We start from the raw sequence: 21,247 nt of genomic DNA, 5'->3' as shown, positions 1-21,247 counted from the left end.
CTGTACTAGGTGGGAGGGCTTACTGAGGGGTCTGCACTGGGAGGGGGGGCTTACTAAGTGGTCTGTACTAGGTGGAAGGGCTTACTGAGGGGTCTGCACTGGGAGGGGGGCTTACTAAGTGGTCTGTACTAGGTGGGAGGGCTTACTGTGGGGTCTGTACTGGGAGGGGGCTTACTGAGGGGTCTGTATTAATTACAGGATTAATTAGCTAATCAAAAAAACACTAAATTAAGCAAAAAAAAATTAAATAAAAATAATCGTTAGATTAGTCGACTAATCATAAAAATAATCGATAGATTAGTCGACAGACAAATTAATCGTTAGTTGCAGCCCTAGTATAGACAGGGTCCTTGCGCTGTTTAATCAAATTTCTGTAGTTTGTTGGCAGTTCATAGTATGTACATTTCCAAAAGTCTCTGATTTCTTGCACATAAGAAGTAAAATGCATGAGAATATCTTCCTAGCATGCTCACTCCGTATTATTCATGTCTCCAGTATCCATGTCAGCACTGACATCTGATATCACAGGTCCTTCCTCTTCTATTCCATTAGTGAAGGGCGATCCTTACTGCTGCACTAAACGGTTGTCATACCATAGTTCTCTTAGCCCAGGCTGTGTATAGATGCACCCCAGGGAGAGGGTACATGATGGCCTGGGCTAAGAGCATGTGGTTTGAATGACACTGGTCATCATTCAGCCTGGAAGAAGCAAGCCATCTAGTGGGGGAAAATAAGTACTGCAGAGGACAGCTGTGAAATGAAGGTGATTGTTACAGCAAAGGAGGCCGATTTCTAAATTTTATCTTTTAATGAGCTTTTCTTTTTTTTGTTGGCTGGTGTTGTTTTTTTTTTTTTAAGTGAACTTATCACTACTTCCCTGCAGGACAAAGTCTCAGAATCACTTTATAACCTGTGGGTTCTATTATGCAAGCTTACTTTCCCTATATTCCCCTGCTGCCCCATTAACTTACTGCTACAGCCCCAAGAAGTAAGCCTTTTGTGTCAGAGCTTACACAGGGCTAAGGACCTTCCCCTGCTCCCATGTAATAGTGCTGGAGCCTGGTGATTGGCTGCTCTGGTACTTTATATTAGAAGGTAGGGGAAGAGGTCACATACTGAACCATATTTCCAAAGACCCTGGCTGGCAGAAGCAGCATTGTTGGGGAGCTATTTTTTTTTTACTTTATACTCTTTTACCTTGTGTCCTTGGTCTATTCAAAAAGCACTGCATTACAGAGCTGTGAGTCTGCGGGGAAAGTGCTGGAGAAGATTTTTTTTTTTATTTTAAGAGCTATATGGCTACTTATTTGTCTCCTTTTAGTTCGGAGCTTTGCCTAATTATTCCTCTTCTGCGTAGCTATGGGCGTGATGATGAGATTGTCATAACATTTTAGTGTCACATGCCCAGTTGCTGTGCATTTCATGAATGTTGTTCAGTGTGGGATGACTAAAGAAGGCGGGCTGAATCAATCCCTCATACCTGTAGGAATGTCATTGTGCACATTGTCTCTCTCTATACAAGGAATGTGGACAAAGGTAAAGTATATGGATAACACGTAGTGTGCTGGAGAACCCCGTGATTTCCCCCTGAATATCTACTGTCAGGGCCGGCCTTTGGGGTGTGCGAGCTGTGCGGCCGCACAGGGCGCCATGGGCAACAAGGGCGCCGTGCGGCCATCACAGCTCGCAGAGGATCAGTCTGAGCTGTGTGAGAGATACACAGCTCGCCTCACTGCAACAATAGGTGATCGAGGCACGGCTGCACAGCGGGAGGTGAGCGGCGACTGCGGCCTGGACAGGGTTAACACAGGCCGCGGCCGCCGCTTACCTCCCGCTGTGCAGCCGTGCCTCGATTTCCTATTGCTGCAGTGAGGCGAGCTGTGTATCTCTCACACAGCTCAGCCTCCGATCCTTCCACGGAATCCACGCTGACTTCCTGCCCAGTGCCCACACATCCCCGGGAGTGTGGGCGGGCGGGAGGAGGAGAAGGGGCGGGGCGAGGAGGAGCTGACGATCTCTCCTCTGGCGTCAGTGCAGGGAGGGAGGAGAGATCGTCAGCTCCTCCTCGCCCCGCCCCTTCTCCTCCTCCCGCCCGCCCACACTCCCGGGGATGTGTGGGCGGGAAGTTTAAAGAAAAAAAAAAGCTGCAGACAAAGTAAAGTAAGTGACATCTCTCTCCTTCAAAAAATGTAAGGGGGGGGGGGTCTGTGATGTAAGGGGGGGCTCTATGTGTGGGGGGGGGGCTCTGTGTGAGGGGGCTATGTGTGGGGGTCTGTGATGTAAGGGGGGGCTCTCTGATGTGGGGGGCTATGTGTGGGGGGGGGGCTCTGTGTGGGGGGGGCTTTTTGTGGGGGGTCTGTGATGTAAGGGGGGCTCTCTGATGTGGGGGGCTCCGTGGGGAGGGGGGGTCTGATGTAAGGGGGGCTTTTTGTGGGGGGGGTCTCTGATGTGAGGGGGCTTTGTGTGTGTGTGTGTAGGGGGTCTCTGATGTTAGGGGGGCTTTGTGTAGGGGTCTCTGATGTGCGGGGGGCTCCCTGATGTGGGGGGCTCCGTGGGGAGGGGGGGTCTGATGTAAGGGGGGCTTTGTGTCGGGGGTCTCTGATGTGAGGGGGCTTTGTGTCGGGGGTCTCTGATGTGACGGGGACTCTGTGTGGGAGGTCTCTGATGTGAGGGGGGCTTTGTGTGGGGGGTCTCTGATGTGAGGGGGGCTCTGTGTAGGGGGTCTCTGATGTGAGGGGGGCTCTGTGTGGGGGGTCTCTGATGTGAGGGGGGCTTTGTGTCGGGGGTCTCTGATGTGAGGGGGGCTCTGTGTGGGGGGTCTCTGATGTGAGGGGGGCTCTGTGCGGGGGGTCTCTGATGTGAGGGGGGCTTTGTTTCGGGGGTCTCTGATGTGAGGGGGGCTCTGTGTGGGGGGGCTCTGTGTGGGGGGTCTCTGATGTGAGGGGGGCTTTGTGTCGGGGGTCTCTGATGTGAGGGGGGCTCTGTGTGGGGGGTCTCTGATGTGAGGGGGGCTTTGTGTGGGGGGTCTCTGATGTAAGGGGGGCTTTGTGTCGGGGGTCTATGATGTGAGGGGGACTTTGTGTCGGGGGTCTATGATGTGAGGGGGGCTTTGTGATGGGGGTCTCTGATGTGAGGGGGGCTCTGTGTGTGGGGTCTCTGATTTAAGGGGGGCTTTGTGTGGGGGGTCTCTGATGTAAGGGGGGCTCTTATGTAAGGGGGGCTAAGTTATTAGTGATCATAAAAAAGAAAAGTCAAATAAAGTGCAAAAAAGGTGCAAGAAAATTCGCGCGGGGGGGGGGGGCGCCACGGGATTAGCTCGCACAGGGCGCCTGATCACCTAAGGCCGGCCCTGTCTACTGTCAATACAAGGCGTGGGATCTGCCATGACCTCTCCCAGGACCTCCCATCTCTGCCCATACACCTGTTACTGGGACCTGCCATGGTGAGTGTGACCAGCTGGCTGTGCTTGTCCATGGAGAACATTACATATCGATTATATAACTTGTATTTTCTGTACTGCTAGAAGAATGTGTGAGAAGGGCTGCATTGTTGAAGCAGGGGAGAGGCCATGTATTGAGATTAGATAAATCAGGCTGGACAACACGTTGGTACTGGGACAACTCCCCTTTCTGTCACATAGTAATGTTTTTTGATTACGTGTGGACAGGTATCCTCAATTTTTCATAACAGGCTAAACTTCATTTCCATCTATCCTTTATCAAAGGCACTTCTTGGTTTCTATCTGTTGTCCATGTCCTTGTAGAGGCTCTGGTGACTTTCACTGTAAATAGCCTAATTTTAATTAGAAGTATTTAAGTTTTCTGCAACTATTCTATGCTTATCAAAGGTAACATAATATAAATCTCATAGTTAAAGTGATGCTAAAGCTTTTTTTTTTTCATTAAAATAAAAAAGAGGTTTATATTTACCTGCTCTGTGTGATATTGCACGGAGTGCTCCTTTACGTCCTCTTTAGTGGCCCCCTGTTGGTGCTTTCTGCATTTTCTTCCTGTGGATACCTGCATAGCAAGCCTTGCGGACATGCTCCCGAGCCAGGTTGTGTGTGTGTATTGCCATGCCCCCCTCCCTCCTCACAGGATTTAACTAACAATAGCTGTGCCAGTGGCTCCCACGGCTCTCATAGCCTCCTGCGAGTAGAGGAAGTGAAGGGAGAAGAACTGCAGCCAGGCACAGCACTGGATCGATCAACGAGACAGGTAAATGTTTAGGAGTGGGGGTTAGAAAAGGTAGCTAAACAATTTGTACATTAATGCAGGGGATGCGTTCGGGTAAAAAACATTGAGGGTGAATTCACACTGCTGCTTACAGTAAATTGCAGAGCAGCCGAAGCAGTTCAGCGCTCCGGTCACTCTGCGTTGCCGGATGGCTAGGGGCCAGTGTGGTGTGCGATCCAGTGCACTGCACAACTCTTTTATTTTTGTCTTGTAGCCGCTTTATTTGAAGTCTACAAAAGGTACACTTCATGCAGTGCGAATTGGGCCAGTGCGCTGCGATAAAGTGCAGCATGTCTGCATTTAATTGCAGCATGCTGCAGCGCAGCACCTGGCTGTGTTGCAGTGTGAATGGGACACATAGGAAACAATTGTTTCCTATGTGTCCTTGCGGTGACAGGCAGGTTTACTATGCGGTAAAATGTCTGTCGCCACATATAGGGGGAGATTTACCAAAAGTGGAGATTGCAAAATCTGGTGCAGCTCTGCCTGGAAACCAAACAGCATCCAGGTTTTATTGTTAAAGCTTAATTGAACAAGCTGAAGTTAAAAGCTGATTGGTTACCATGCACAGCTGCACCAGATTTTGAGTGCTCTGGTTTTAGTAAGTCTCCCCTATAGTGTACATTGGCCCTTAGACTTTAGAACCGCTTTGTGTATAATTATAGCAATCCAGATTGTCTAACAGGAGCACAGTATAAATGATAATTTGGACACTCCACACACTGCTGACCTACAAGGGTTTTCTCGCTTGAAGCTATGGACCTTTTGTTATGGGACTATTGAATGAGCTACAATTCCAGCTGTGTTATCGCCCTGTTAATGGAGCACTCTGCTGGGTCCCTGTATGATGGAAGATGGGACTTGTAGTATTTTCATTTATCAGCGGAGACACATCAGCTGTATTAAGAAAAAAGGGAATCAAGAAACAAGAAGTTCCCTTAGATTCTTTTAAGGTGTGATTGGCATTGTGTTTTTGTTCATGATACTCTACATGGGTAAACCAAAAGGTGCACTTTTTCTAGTAAACATTTTTTTACATTTCAGATGGAATAGGAAAGAGTTAGAACCTTGTAAGTCTGTCTGTCTCACTGGGGAGAATTCCCTTCACCTCTGTCCTAGAGAAACTACAGGAAAGGAGGGAAAATCCCTTCTTAGAATCATTGGAAGCTTTCCTCGCTGGTCTGGTGACATTCATTAAATGTATTTTTTACCTTTTTTCATTCACTTTTTATGATCACCAGGACAGATAGGGAGATTTATTTTTAATGAGGAAATGTAGGAGAATCTTTGCCAAAGACTTGATTCTTTAAGAAATTGGTTTGGGAAGTTATAAATGAGTATGTAATTAAACTTAAATCTGAGTTTTCCTCTGTAATTAGAGGCTTTCTCTCTTTAGGTAATCCTTTCCTTGCATTGGAAATGACATGTAACTGTCCTAAAGCTCCAGGTGCTGCTTGCAACATGGAAGTGGACAAGGACTATTCCAAGGAGGCCATTCGTATGGAATCTTATGCCCAGTTTCCCAGCAGCTGTCCAATCTCTGCACCAACACTGGCACGTGCTGGCTTCTATTACACTGGAATCCAAGACAAAGTAGAATGCTTCAGTTGCAGAGCTATTGCTGAAGGCTGGCAGCACGGAGACTCCGCCGTTGGCAAACATCGGAAAATCTCCCCAAATTGTAAATTCATTAATGCTTATACTTTGAGAAGTGAATTAATTCAAACCCAAGAACCTACAATTCAGAATTTAAATCCCCACTTGGAAATGAACTGTGCATCCAGTGATACTAACCACAAATTTGACTCTGAGATGCAAGCTGATTTCCTATTAAGAACGGGAAGAGTTGTTGACGAGTCTGAACCCAAGTACCCTAAATATTTCAGTATGAGTAGTGAAGAAGCAAGACTAAAAACATTTAAGAACTGGCCAAGTTATGTTCATGTTATACCAAAGGATTTGGCAAATGCAGGACTTTTTTACACCGGTTGTAATGACCAAGTCAAGTGTTTCTGTTGTGGTGGAAAGCTAATGAACTGGGAACCTGGGGACATAGCGTGGAATGAACATCGTAGACATTTTCCAGACTGCTTTTTTGTTCTAGGGAGGGATGTTGGGAATGTAGCTCTTGAATCCAGCAGCATACCCTACAGTGCCCGAAGAGGTTCTGAGGTTCCTGATCATCCAGCAATGAGTCAGTACAAAGCTCGACTGGACAGCTTTGCTAACTGGACTTATCCCATCAGCAAGGAGACACTCTCAAAAGCTGGATTTTTTAGCACTGGTAAGAAAATGTATTGCTGTGACAAAATGACTATTACTGTGTTGATGAAATGTTGACTATAAATAGAGTTTGCTAAGGCTTCATTTGGATGGGCGTTGACATCCATTTCTTTTAAGTTCATTGACAAACACAGCTTCTCTTCATTCTTGACCATAAAGTTTATAATGCTACCTAAAGGATTAGGACACTAGGCTGAAAAAGAATACAGCACCACCTTTGGGCTGTCCCGGCTGGTATAAACCCCCTCTTTGCTATAAGCAAGCCAGTTATTTATGTATAGGGTTTCAGGAGCAAGAACATAGTTCTCTGTTGGAACCTGTTGTTCCATACCTTTTTTCCTTAATTTTTTTTTTTTTTTTATTATTTATACTGCGGAGATCTTTAATCAAGACCCAGGCTGGGTATGAGATAGATAATATAGACTGCTGGGTCACCTGCGACAGCCCCATTCAGGGCAGCCAGGGAGTTAAATATCTTACAGGGACATATATGACCGTGCGCCTGCAGTCCAAGCCACAGTGTTACCCTGGCTGATAGCCCTCACACTGTCTCGGGAGTGTTATGTTTACGTTCCCCTGGATCTGTAAGCAGAAATCCCCCCCCCCCCCCTTAACTGATACGGTGTTGGGCATGTTACTCCCTGGGGTGGTTGGTCCTTGTCGGTTCTCCGCTCCACCATGCCTTAGTCGAGGTCTGCATGCAACCCGCCTTTATCCACCTGTCCCAGGTCCCCTGATGGACGCGAGCATCCCTGGTTGTTTTGTGCTGGGGTGAACTGTTTTTCCGTGTGTTCTCACATTTTTTTCCCCTGTGGGTGGATACCAAATGGTGGCAGTAAGGCACCTGAAATGTGTGGATTTATCTGATACCCAAGTGTGTGTTATTTTGGCACTCCCAGCTGCAAGCTAGGGATGCACTTGAGTACATTCCCTGGCCCAGGTTTTCAACTAACCCCTTCCACGGGTGGGCGAATCATGCAGTCGGGCTGGCAGTCTATTATGGCCTTGGCTTTTTGGCCTACTGGGCAGGCCATGGCACCTGCCATCTTGACTTTGGGCATTTGCCCTTCATTACGGTCTACTGGAAGCCAGTGCTGCTCCCTGTGGAGCGAAAGCTAGGCGGGCAGTTGCACAGCCTTGTTGAATGAGGATGCAGCTGGTTTGCTAGAGCCCTGCCAGTGGCCATCTTCTTTGTGCCCTGACGGCAGCCTTTTTGTTGGTGCCCTTCCAGCGTCTCACTCTGTGGGAGCGGGTCGCATCTGACACTGGGCCTCCTCTTCCCACAACTGCTGAAAGTGGTAATTCTAGGGTTCTCCCCTTCCCCTGTTTGTGCCATGGGCGTTTGTCGGGCAGTACCCCCTTCCTGGGGGTTTTGCAAAAAACATTAAAGAGAGGGCTCAACCTCTCCCATGGTATTGTGCCCTAAGGAATTCTGTGAAGATGGGGGAGTGCAATAGAGGACTGAGATACAGTCAGGTCCATAAATATTGGGGCATCGACACAATTCTAATCTTTTTGGCTCTATACACCACCACAATGGATTTGAAATAATACAAACAATATGTGCTTTAACTGCAGACTTTCATCTTTGAGAGTATTTACATCCAAATCAGATGAACAGTGTAGGAATTACAACAGTTTGTATATGTGCCTCCAACTTTTTAAGGGACCAAAAGTAATTGGCTGCTCAGCTGTTCCATGGCCAGGTGAGTACTATTCCCTCATTATCCCATTTACAAGGACAGATAAAAGGTCCAGAGTTCATTTCAAGTGTGCTATTTGCATTTGGAATCTGTTGCTGTCAACTCTCAATATGAGATCCAAAGAGCTGTCGCTATCAGAGAAGCAAGCCATCATTAAACTGAAAAAACAAATCAAACCCACCAGAGAGATAGCAAAATTATTAGGTGTGGCCAAATCAACTGTTTGGAACATCCTTAAAAAGAAAGAACGCACCGGTGAGCTCAGCAACCCCAAAAGACCCGGAAGACCACGGAAAACAACTGTGGTGGATGACCGAAGAATTCTTTCCCTGGTGAAGAAAACACCCTTCACAACAGTTGGCCAGATCAAGAACACTCTCCAGGAGGTAGGTGTATGTGTGTCAAAGTCAACAATCAAGAGAAGACTTCACCAGAGTGAATACAGAGGGTTCACCACAAGATGTAAACCATTGGTGAGCCTCAAAAACAGGAAGGCCAGATTAGAGTTTGCTAAACATCTAAAAAAAGCCTTCACAGTTCTGGAACAACATCCTATGGACAGATGAGACCAATATCAATTTGTACCAGAGTGATGGGAAGAGAAGAGTATGGAGAAGGAAAGGAGCTGCTCATGATCCAAAGCATACCACCTCATCAGTGAAGCATAGGGGTGGAAGTGTCATGGCATGGGCATGTATGGCTGCCAATGAAACTGGTTCTCTTGTATTTATTGATGATGTGACTGCTGACAAAAGCAGCAGGATGAATTCTGAAGTGTTTCGGGCAATATTGTCTGCTCATATTCAGCCGAATGTTTCAGAACTCATTGGATGGCGCTTCACAGTGCAGATGGACAATGACCCGAAGCATACTGTGAAAGCAACCAAATATTTTTTTTTAAGGGAAAGAAGTGGAATGTTATGCAATAGCCAAGTCAATCACCTGACCTGAATCCGATTGAGCATGCATTTCACTTGCTAAAGACAAAACTGAAGGGAAAATGCCCCAAGAACAAGCAGGAACTGAAGACAGTTGCAATAGAGGTATGGCAGAGCATCACCAGGGATGAAACCCAGCGTCTGGTGATGTCTATGCATTCCAGACTTTAGGCTGTAATTGACTGCAAAGGATTTGCAACAAAGTATTAAAAAGTCTGCAGTTAAAGCACATCTTGTTTGTTTTATTTCAAATCCATTGTGGTGGTGTATAGAGCCAAAAAGATTAGAATTGTGTCGATGTCCCAATATTTATGGGCCTGACTGTATGTTGTTGTGTCCTTCCTTTGGTTGGGCAGAGCTGCTGCTGTCATCTACCAGTCAGACAGGGTGGAGTAGCCCTTCTAGTGGGGAGTTCACCGCAGCCAGGCAGGCTCTGGCACTAAGGGGATGCCAGGGCCTGGTGAGTTGGTGGTGCACTGTTGGTGTTCTCTGCCACCTTCCTTGCATTATCGTTCAGGGAGGACAATCTGGCACCTGTCAATGCCACAAGTGTATTTTGACGTATCTCCCCTGTGTCTGTGGACTGCTGATGGGTACCTGGGTGGCAGTGGAAATGTATGATGCTTTCTGTTATGTTTCCTGCCTAGATGTCCACAGGGGACCTCTGTATTTAGCCTTCAGGTCACGTGGCTGAGCCTTTCTGAGGCTGTTTTGCCGTCTTTGTGCTGCTAAGGGCTTTCCTTGCCCTGCCTGTTTTCACATAGTGGGAAACGTCTGGTGTGTCTGTTGGTAATCCCAGAGCATTTTTGGTACATCACACATTTTGGGAAGCCCCTTCTAGGGAAGTGGATCTATTCCTATGTCATGAACCCTCCTGTCTCTTGTTTATATAGGCATATAGGATACTAGTGGAGGAGTTACCTTCCTTTCAGGTCCCAGCAGACAGACGGACAGAGTCAGGAGTAGGTCTTTCCGGGTGTCGTGGTCTTTGCAGACCAGCTGGCTTAACGCCTCAAGCACATGTGTGCTGTGTCCCTGGCTGTAGTCCCTGGCTGCAATCACATTGCTTCCTACCTCTCCATCTCCGCTGTGGTGCTCTGGAAAGCGCTCTGGCTTCATTGTTGGTCTGTGGACCAGATGGCTAAAAAAGCCTTGTCTTCTCAGGGCGGTGCAAGGTCTTCTGCTATAAAGAGTGACTACCCTAGTTCCAGACCCAGAGAGGGTTCATGGGTTTTACTACTTTTTTACAGTTCTCCAGAAGGAAGGTGTTCGTCCAAGCCAGGACATCCAGTCCCTGAATTGCCTTGGAGATGTGCAGAGTTTTATGATGAAATCCACTTATTCGAGGGTGGCCTCCCTTCATTGAGGGATTTCCTGGACTCCATAGACCTCAAGGATGCATACCTGCATGTTCCTATCTGTGCTGGGCACCATCCCCTCTTTTTCTTGAGGTGAGGGACACTCGTTCTCAGTTGGTGGCATTCCCCCTTTGGCCCAGCCTCTGCTCCATGGGTTTTTACAAAGGTGCTGGCTCTGCTCCTGGCGTTGATGAGATGAGGGATTGGTGTGCTGGCTAGCTGGACAATCTCCTCTTTTAAGTCGAGACTCATTTAGCACTGCTGGGTGATGTGGCATTCTCTTGCACATTCTACAGGACTTTGGATAGGTACTGAACCTTGGTTCGCCCACTCTTACCCCAACTAGGATGTTGTGGTGTCTGGGTTTGACCCTAGACTCAGTGCAGGTCAAAGTTATCCTTCTGTTGAAAGAGCTCTGGAGGGTCTGGTTAGCAATTTGGCAGCTGCAGGCCAGCAGGCGAACTTCCCTGAGATCCTGCCAGCAGATTCTATGCCTCGTGGTTTCCGCCATTGAGGCAGTCCCATGTAAGGGGTCTGCAGGAGGACAACCTCTTCCTGTGGGACAAATCTTTTCTGTTCTTGGTCATTCAGTTTTGGCTGGCCAAGAGGGCCAGGATCTCTCTGGTCTGGCGGCTCCGGTCTACCTCGCTTTTGGACTAGAAGTCTTTTTTTTTCTGCTTCACCGGCCTTTGGTGATTACAGGTGCAAGCTTGTTTGGCTGGGGAGGAATCCTGGGGCTGAGGTCAGCTCAAGGCTGCTGGATGCCGGAGGAGGCTTGAGTACCAATATATGTCCTAGAGCTTTGTGCTATCTGTCTATGTCGCAAGCAGTGGTTTGCACGTCTACGTAGGTGCCTGTAAACCATCAGGGCAACATGAGGAGTGCAGCAGCACTGGAAGCTTTCAAAATCCTTTAGTAGGTTAGAGCTTCCAGCAGCAGCTCTCTCTGCCGTGTATTGACAGGTGTCTGAAGCTGGCAGGCAGATTACCTGTGTCAGCAGATTCTGGATGCAGGGAGAGTGGTCTCTCCACCCAAAAGGTGTTTTTTTGACGGCTCTGTCTACGGTTGCACGCCCTGGATGTGGTTTTCCTGGCATCTCTTCTCAATAGGAAAGTAATATTCATTTTTGGTGAGAGTAAGGGATTCTTTGGTGGTTACAGCGGGCCCCTGGTGGCCTTGTGGAGTCTTTATCATCTGTTCCCTACTCTCAAGCTTCTCCCTTGTCTGCTGTGCAGGATAGAGGCCAAAGGGATTCCAGTTTTCTGGTCATCTTAGGTTGGCTTTAACGACACTGGTATGCTGAAATGGTGCTGCTGGTTGTGGACGCTCCCTGGTGGTTGCCTCATAAGGCAAAATTTCCTGTCCAGGGCTGATTGGACACCCTGTTTTGCTGCTAAAAGCCAGGTTCTAAGAGCCAGGGCATTGTCAGGTTTGAGATTCCTGCCATGCTGTAAGCCATGAATCTACTTGCTGGAAGAATTATCATCGCACTTGGAAGTTTTATATCTTGTGGTGTGAGGCTAAGGGTGTCCCTTCACTTGCCTTCTCAATGGCTTGGATCTTGGCCTTTCTCCAATGAGGATTTGTACACAAGTTTGCCTTGAGTACCGTTAAGGGTTCAGTTTCTTCCCTTGTTTTTTTTCCTCTGTCCCTTAGCCACACGCTTCCTGCTGGTACCTTTTGTTCAAGGGATTCTTATTGTGGCAGGCCCTGTACGTTCCCCATTGGCGCCAGAATTTAGTTGTTTTTTTCTTTAGTAGCCTTCTTTGAAATCCTCAGAGAAGTTTCCTTGCTTTGCTATTTTCGGCCTTGTCCTGTAAGTCTTCCTTACACAGGGATAAGGCACGTCTCCTTTCTTCTGAGGTGGTATCTGATTTTCATTTGATTGAGGATATGGTCATTCCTTCTCTGTGTCCACGTCCTTTGCACCCTAAAGAGATTGTGCTGCACTCCTGGGATGTGCATCTGTCCACTGTGGCTCCCCTCATGTTTTTGGATTCTCTTTTTGTGAATATGGCTGATCCATGTATAGGCATCACTACCTCTTGTTCTGCTGTTTCTCGATGGCTCAGGCAGACGATGGTTGATGCTTATGTCATAAGGGTTAAGCTGGCAACACGCGATACAATTTTATAGTTTTCTTTTACAACTTTCCTTTAGGTTTACCAAAACCATATATGAGGTCAAACCTAAACACTTTCAAATTGTATGCAATCAGGCAGGCCCTTGCACTACTTGAAGGTAAATCTAAAGGAAATTGAACAAAAACAATTTTATAAAGTTTATCCAGCTTAAGGCTTCTACCCTCCGCTTTATGAAGCTTTCTACCAGGGCAATTAGTGTGTGTTCTCATGTCAGACGTCTGTGTCTCATGTTTCCAGGGTGGCTACCTGGTCGTCTGTGCAATGTTAATTTTGCATCTTTGGATGCTTGTTGGGGCCTCAAGTTTTATCGCATGCGGCTGTTTGAGGTTCGTCATTCCCCTAGTTAGGGGGATTTCTTTCACTGGATTGCCTGTTTTGCCTGTTGGCTTCTGCCTTAGCTCCCCACTCCTCCATTGAGGCACTGCTTTTGGATGTCCCTTTGGTCAAGAACGAATAGAAGCTGTGTCTGTCAATGAACGTAAGCGAAAACTGTATTTGTTTCTCACCCCTAAATCCCTTTCACCCCTCATTTGGTCTGTTTTTTGTACTGCTCCGTGACTAACTGGCTTGCATATAGCAGAGAGGGGGGTTTATACCAGGTAGGATTACCCAAAGGCGGCGCTATGTGTGTATGTTTTCTGTCAAATTTCATAATCCTGTAGGTGACACTATAAACCTTAGAGAAGGTGTGTCCATCAATGAAGAGAAAGGGATTTTAAGAAGTAACAAAAATCCAGTTTTTGCATGCCGGATGCATCCCCCCCCCCCCCCCCCGAACTGCATGTAGGCAGCATATAGAAGTTGATTCAGCGGCTGCATGGACACTCCAAAATTAGACATGCATGCAGGAGCGCATGCATGTATCCTAATGCAGGCAGTGTGCATTTGATTCTGTGCACCCACTCCTGCACACATGTCAAATTTTGACATCCAGCCATATCCGTCTGCATATATAGGCTGCCTGAGCGCAGCTCAGAGCTGAGGCAGGTGCAACAACAAACAATAAGGCTTCATTCATACCGGTGCTGGCACTTTTCCTGCTTGCAGGCTGCCTTTCATTTGGCATCTACCTCTCCCCCAAGCTTAGTGCAGGCAGCCTATAGTGAAGTAGCTGCACGGACAAATTCTCATATCAAAATTTGCATGAAAATTCTATACCAGACCCTTAGCTGAGCATGCAAGAAAGGAGAAGGACAAGCGTGCACTATCTCCCCCCTTCCTGAACCGTACCAAGCAACATGCTCTTGAGGGGTACCTTGGCAGTGTGCGACTCCCTTTCCCCCAGCAAAGCACTTTGTCCCCATGTTGATGAGGACAAGGTCTTTCTCCTCACAACCCTGGACCAGGGGTTGTGGGGGTCTGCAAGTGTGGGTTTATTGGAATCTGTAGCAATAAAGGGGCCCCAGATACCACCTGTTTCTTTTCTTTTATACAGTAAAAAAAAAAACACAATTTTTTACAAAAGTTTTATTATAAAAAAAAAAAAGTCCTACAATGTACATCTACCATCAGTCACATCATCCAGCGATGCAAGTCCATGTCAGTCAAAATGAATAATGCATGTCCACCCGCTGAGACACCATCCGAGACATGTCTGGTTCTGTCTTTTCTCTCCCGCTAAATGACATCTCTGGGTCCTGGCCGCAAAAGTTAACAAAGGGGTGTGGTCACCTGGTCGATGTCTTTGACCAAATATGAACATGACCATATGTACCCCTTGTTCACTTACATTGGGGAATCAAGTATCTGGGGGCCCTCTTATTGCTAAATGGATTTGAGAATTTGATGAGCCCCCCTCTGCATGCTTGGATAAAGGCCTGATGTGGATTGTGGTGGAACCCCTAAGCATATTTTTTTTAAACGCTGTTCTCGCTTTATTTGTTTTCATTCACCTGTCTAACAACTGAATAACCCATGGGTGCCAACTCCCTGGCAATTGTAGCCCTGAGCAAGAGCTGTCACATTTAGCAGCACCAGTAATACTGCTGCTAAATGTTTAACTTTTGTGCTTTTTTTTTTTTTTTTTACACCTTACCTTACTGCAGACTGGATGTTTGGCTGCAGCGAAATACACAAAATGAAAAGATGCAGTAATTAACACACTTTTTTTTTAGTGAATTGCCTGCTGCTAAAATTAATAAAACACTAGTAATTTTAATGCAAAAATTCACACAGTATTTATCTTAGTGAATTGACCCCAGTATATGTTTTGTGTTGTGCAGCCACTCCTGCAGGGCTGTTGGCTTTCAGGTTTTTGACATGCAGCTGAGTCTGTGCAGCTGCTACACCTGCACCTGCATCCAAATCGATTGGCTGTCTTCATGTAGCTCCGAGCAGGTGCAGATGCCAAAACAAAGGCAGCCTGCCTGTAGGACGGGTGTCAGCGCCTGTCTGAATAAGGCTAGTCACACCACATATGTTTGGTGGCTTTTGAAGCTGTTTTATTGGTTGGTACAGGATGTAATAATGTTTCTTGATCCATTAAAGAAGGAAATGTTAAGGCATTATTGTGAAATATTTTTACCTGTGTGGTATATATGATATTTAACATGCAAGAGAAATGGTCACCTTACCCATCCATAGCAAAGTGACTGTGTCATTGTAAGCGGCCCACTCAGCTCATTTACACTCACCATACCAGTGCTTCCTCGCCACTTATATTTTTGTCGCAGGAGGGGACAATACCAGATGCCTTCAGATATGGGGAAGCATGTGACCTCATCTTCTGTTACAATGTTCTTCTCAACAGCCAATCACTAGGACTGAGCACTGTCACATGACCAAGAAAGTGACTGCTCCGCTTATGTTCTGTTACTAGGGATTTTATTACTCACTGTGACGGTAGAAAAAGTGGCAGGGGAACCCCTGCAAGGTAGACCTGAAGGGTTAAAGGGCCTTTACAAAGACGCAATTACTTCTCTCTGAAGGACAAGATAACAGTGGGGTTTATTTAACCACTTCAGCTCCGGAAGGTTTTACCCCCTTAATGACCAGGCCATTTTTTGCGATTCGGCACTGCGTTACTTTAACGACAAATTTTGCCGTTGATTTACCCTAATACAATTGATGATTTTTTCCCACAAATAGAGCTTTCTTTTGGTGGTATTTGATCACCTGTGCGGTGTTTAGATTTTGCGCTATAAACAAAAAAGAGCGGCAATTTTGAAAAAACGCTTTATATATTATACTTTCTGCTATAAAATATTCCCAATAAAAAAGTTTAAAAAAATCGAATTTTTATTTTTATCAGTTTAGGCCAATTTTGTATTCTGCTACATATTTTTGGTAAAAAAAAATCCCAAAAAGCGTATTTTAATTGGTTTGCGCAAAAGTTATAGCGTTTACAAACTATAGATAGATTTTTGGAACACCTAATTATTTTACATTTTAGAATTGGACCTAATTAATGTTAAAGATACTGTTACTGAGAGGAAATAGAACAAACTGTTGCAGGTATGACGTGCAAGCATCTGAAGTGCCACTTATTTGCAGAAGTACCTCGGAAGGCTTGCTATCAGCCAAATCTCAGGTCTTTTTGACAGGCGAAACTGGCGCTTTCTTATAGTGCTAAAACTTGCCTGCCACATTCTGCCTCCTCTGCATTCTTTTGGCAGGGCTCATTGGAATATGTGATGGTGCCCTGATGTGAAGATATGATAGGTTGCTGTATGTACCTACAAACAAATGCAATTTAAACCTGCAACAGTTTGTCACTTTCACCCACAATGACAGTCTCTCCAGTTGGGCACTATGTTAAACTAACCAAAGTATATATTACTGTAACTTTGTTTTGTTACCTTTTATGGTAGGTGAGCAAGATGCAACAAAATGTTTTCATTGTGGAGGGGAGTTGAAAGATTGGAACCCAAGAGATGATCCATGGGAACTACATGCAAGATTCTACCCAGGGTAATAGAGATGAATTTGATGGCAAATTTAACCTACTCTGATTCTTAACCACTTCAGCCCCAGAGGGTTTACCCCTTCATGACCAGGCCATTTTTTTGCGAAACGGCCCTGTGTTATTTTAACTGACAATCGAGCAGACGTGCGACAATATACCTAAATAAAATGTATGTCCTTTTTTTCCCCAACAAATAGAGCTTTATTTTGGTGGTATTTGATCACCACTGCAGTTTTTGATTTTAGTGCTATAAACAAAAAAAAAAACAATATTTTTTACTTTTTGCTATAAAACATAACCCCTAAAAATGTAAGAAATCCCATTTATTCATAAATTCAGGCCAATGCGTATTCTGCTACATATTTTTGGTAAAAAAATCCCAATAAGTGTATTTTGATTGGTTTGCGCAAAAGTTATAGCATCTACAAATTAAGGGATATTTTTATGGAATTCATTTTTTTACTAGTAATGGCGGCGATCAGCGATTTGTAGCGGGACTGCGACATTGTGGCAGACAAATTTGACACCTAACTGACACTTTTGGGGACCAACCCTATTACAGTGATCAGTGCTAAAAAAAAAAAAAAAAATGCACTGTTACTGTACTAATGACAATCGCCGAGAAAGGGTTAACATCAGGGGTGATCAAAGGTTAAGTGTGCTCCTAGGGAGTGCTTTCTAACCTTGTGGGGGCTGGCTTAACTGGAGGAAGACAGAGATCTGTGTTTCTGCTTAGCAGAAACACAAGATCTCCATCTTCCGCTCTGACAGAACAGCGGTCTGCCTTGTTTACATAGGACGACCGCAGTTCTTCCTCTCTTGTGAATGATTGGCAGGATCTGCTGTGTCCAGTCACAGTGGGAGCGGGTCGGTGGTGATGCGCGTCCCATACCCTGTGAACAAAATCCCGTACAGGTATGTGATTTCGCGTAGAAGGGCCACCCTGCCACAGTATATCTATGCGGGGCAGTCCATAAGTGGTTAAAGTGTTAGTTGACCTTCTAAGCAAAAATGAAAAGGTGATTTAACACCATAAACCCTGCCCAACAGTTTTTTCCCCCTAGCCCCCATTGTACTTCCGTGGGTGATGCGCTGTCAGTTCCCACATAGTCGGTGTAGCCGTCTGGGATTTGAAATCCCTGCTGTTTTCCCCTTCTTTCTATAGGGCTTCCTGGAGGGATCAGAGCAATTACGATTGGTCAATGCCACCACATGACTGGGGTAGGAAGAGTGTAGGGTGTTAGATCACCTTTAATATCCTCTGAAAATATGAACTGATCCCTAATTTTTTTTACATTGGCAAGAACTGTGTTACCTTTTGAATAAAGGTTGATTTGGGAAAAAATGCAAATCCGTAGCCCAGTTATCACTCGCCTTGCAGATCTGGTTCCTCAGTTTAAATCACACCAAGTATGTTCGCTGCATGTAGTTTGGTGGGTTTTCTCCCACAAACCAAAAACATACTGGTATTTCTTTTGGCTTCCTTTCAAAAATTCCCTGTAGTGTGAGTGTGTGGCAAGGTGGTAAGGACATTGGTATGTGAGCACCTCTAAAGGAACTATCACAAATGGTTCTTTGTAATCTTTTCAAGTGATGTGTAATATACCAGTGCTGTAAAAAATCAAAATCATCTGCCAGCTTTGTGGCACAGCTGTCATACAGGATAGTTGTCCTACATTCTATATTTCTCTTTGTTGTGTGTACTCTATACTCAATCAAACTGTTTTCTTCAGGACATTTTCAGCTTGCTAAAACTTGCCACTTTCTCTTATAGTAAGCAGGGGTTTCCTTGAATGTCAGGTTAGTGTAGTTCCACTTTGAACAAATTTTGTCAAATTTGAGAAAACCCCACTGTATGTTTATGTCTTCCCATCCACACAGCATACCTAAACGATTTAAAAAATATTCTCCCCTTTTTAGTGGTTTCTTTGGAGCAGGCCTTTGGTAAGTGTAAGCTACTCTGAACAATTTGAAAGTGGAGTGACTTTATTAAAGCAGTATTAAACTCAAAAGAAAACATTTTTTTCTTACGGTCATTGACAGACTCAGCCTGTTCATATACTTGACCAAAGAGTTTATAGCGCCACCTCCAGGAGTAGGACACTAGGCAGACAAAGAGCACACCTATGCCTATGGGCAGTCCTAGCTGATAAAAACCCCCTCTCTGCTATAGGCAGCTTAGTTATTTCTGTCCAGTGTAGGTGTGAGAACCTAGCTCCCTGCTGGGACCTGTGGTTCCATAGTTGTTTTTTCTTCTTTCCTCTGATTTTCAGTCAACAGCTGGGCTGGGTGACCAGCTGGATATTTTAGATCCAATGATCACCTCGGTCTGATCAATGAGTGCATGCAGACCTTATGCTTTGCTCTGGGTCGGCTGGGACAGTCCAATCCTGGACCGGGGCGGCCAGCAAATAAATGTCTTGGGGACACATGACCGGGGACCTCACATCCATGTCCCAGTGTTACACTGGCCGACAGCCCCTCCACTTTGGTGGTGAGGAGGATCTGTTTCATGAATGTTACTCACAGTTCCCTAGATAAGTAAGTAGATGTCCCCTCCTCTCTTGAGCTTGGTGTGGGGCACAGGTACTCCCTGTGGCGGGGGTTCTCCTCTTCCCCGCCAGGCCTAGACTTCTGTGCCAGTCTCAAACCTCCCTCCCCTCTCCCTTTTTGGGTAACCTGGGGAAATTGTTCCCTCTAACCTGGCCAGTAAGTTTGTTTTCAACATAAAAAGCTGTTCTGCAGATGTACAGTAGCTACACTGACAGAGCAGATAAGAGTTTAAACCTGTTTGGTTTTTTATTTTTATAAATACATTCACAATCACTTTAAACCTGCTGCAGTCCCTATATATCAAAGATCAGAAAGGAGGAGGGGGGACACAGCACAACCAATCAGTTGTGATGCAGTGCAAGAAACATACTGACAGAGAGGAGTGCAGAGTGACAGAGAGGTGAGCGCATCAGTATGCTCCTCCTTCTTTCACTGTCCAATAACAGGGTGGGATGGGGAAGAGACCTGTAGGTTAACTGTAAACTGCAGCAGAGAAAGATCAGGTCTCCTACCCTTGGGGTTTGCCTGAGAAAACTTCGGGACAGGATGAACTGAAATTTTGGGTGCATTTTCTGAGGTTTAACATAACAGTGTGCTTTTATTTTCTTCTTATGATTGTCTGTAATTTACTTATGTTATTGCAGATGCAAGTTTCTTGTTGATGAGAAGGGGAAGCATTTTATTAACACTGTACAGCTAACCAAACCTCTGCCGTCTAGGCTGGTAAGTTTTCTGCTTGTGAATGATTTAAATTCCAACCAAACAACTCAGTTTGCTAATTGCATCTACGTCATAAAAGTACTTTTCTTGGTAAAGCCTATTCCACGCCCCAGGGTGTGAGTATCACGTGGATACTGTTTGTTTTTTTTCTACAGAGGTGTCATTGTTTAGACCAGGGTTTCTCAATCGTTTTACCTTGGAGGAACACTTATTAAGGCTCGGTTCACACTATTGCGATGCGGGAAGGCTGCGAATTCGCAGCCTGTTCCTGCATCGCACACGCACCCCCGGCAGTTCACACTGCCATATGCGATCCGCTGGGGGTGTCAATGTAATCTTAACGACACCCCCAGTTTGATCGCATATCGCAGTGCGATCGTGCAGTTCGCACAGGATCGGATCGCACAAGTGTGAACCGCTGTGCGATCCGATCCTGATGCGGCAGCAAAAATGCCTCCTGTGCGTCTTTGCTGCGGGTGCGGTGCGAATTTAGCCATACAAACTGTATGGCTAAACTCGCACCGCACAGCTGATCGCATGTCATGTCGGAGCAGTGCGCTCCGACATTACATGCGAACCCGGCACACGCAGAAGTGTGAACCGGGTCTTAAAGGTTTGAGATCTCAGGGAACCCCTGAAATAGTGTTCACATCTACAGCTTACAGAACATTGGTGCGATCAGCGAGCGGTTGATATAACAACTATTATTTTTTTGAAGTAACATTAAATAATAGAATCAATATTAAGGGCTCTTTCACACGGGCGTTCCGTATGTCCGTTTTTCATCCCATCCGTTTGCGGATGAAAAACGGACATAATGTATCTCTATGTAAATACGGATGTCATCGGATGATCATCCTCTGACATCCGTTTTTTGTCAGTTCAGTTCAGTTTTTTTGAACGGAGGAGAACCCTATTTTTTCTTCCTTTCAAAAAACGGAACGGAAGCAAAAACGGATGTCAGTGGTGTCATCCGCAGACATCCGTATTTACATAGACATGCATTATGTCAGTTTTTCATCCGCAAACGGATGGGATGAAAAACGGACATACGGACCGGATGACACAAGTGTCATCCGTGTCCGTTACAAAAAAAAAAAAAAAGGACCTGATCGGGCAAAAAAAAAGGAACGCCCGTGTGAAAGAGCCCTTATAGTACCTATTTAGTGTGAAACTTATGCTTGTGTTTTTTTTTTTTTCTGTTCACACACACATATTCAAACTTGTTAAGCAGTGTACAGGGGTGCAGCAGGGCTGAGTAAAGGAGGTCAGCAAGCAGGAGCACAAGGGGTCAGAGGAGCCCGCTACCTGGGAGATCGTTAGGGCGCGCTACCTGGGAGATCGCCAGGGCGCGCTACCTGGGAGATCGGCAGGGCGCGCTACCTGGGAGATCGGCAGGGCGCGCTACC

The 21,247-nt window shown here is 45.8% G+C and overlaps 1 protein-coding gene across 3 annotated transcripts in view; it reads left to right on the top strand.

The window, feature by feature from the left end:
* Positions 1-21,247, top strand: part of XIAP (X-linked inhibitor of apoptosis) — a 77,427-nt gene that overhangs the window by 28,513 nt on the left and 27,667 nt on the right. For 2 of the 3 annotated variants that reach the window (XM_082262554.1, XM_082262552.1), the window contains exons 2-4: positions 5,632-6,519; positions 16,471-16,570; positions 19,763-19,841. In XM_082262554.1, coding sequence (XP_082118680.1) covers positions 5,655-6,519; positions 16,471-16,570; positions 19,763-19,841 — 1,044 coding nt within the window. In that variant the 5' untranslated portion in view covers positions 5,632-5,654. Of the gene's footprint in view, positions 1-564; positions 764-5,631; positions 6,520-16,470; positions 16,571-19,762; positions 19,842-21,247 lie in introns of those variants that run through there. The other variant, XM_082262553.1, reaches the window with a different exon arrangement.

Source organism: Pelophylax lessonae (assembly GCF_965119305.1).
Source record: "Pelophylax lessonae genome assembly, chromosome: 7".
Classification (NCBI taxonomy): Eukaryota; Metazoa; Chordata; class Amphibia; order Anura; family Ranidae; genus Pelophylax; species Pelophylax lessonae.
This window is presented reverse-complemented; position numbering and strand designations above follow the sequence as displayed.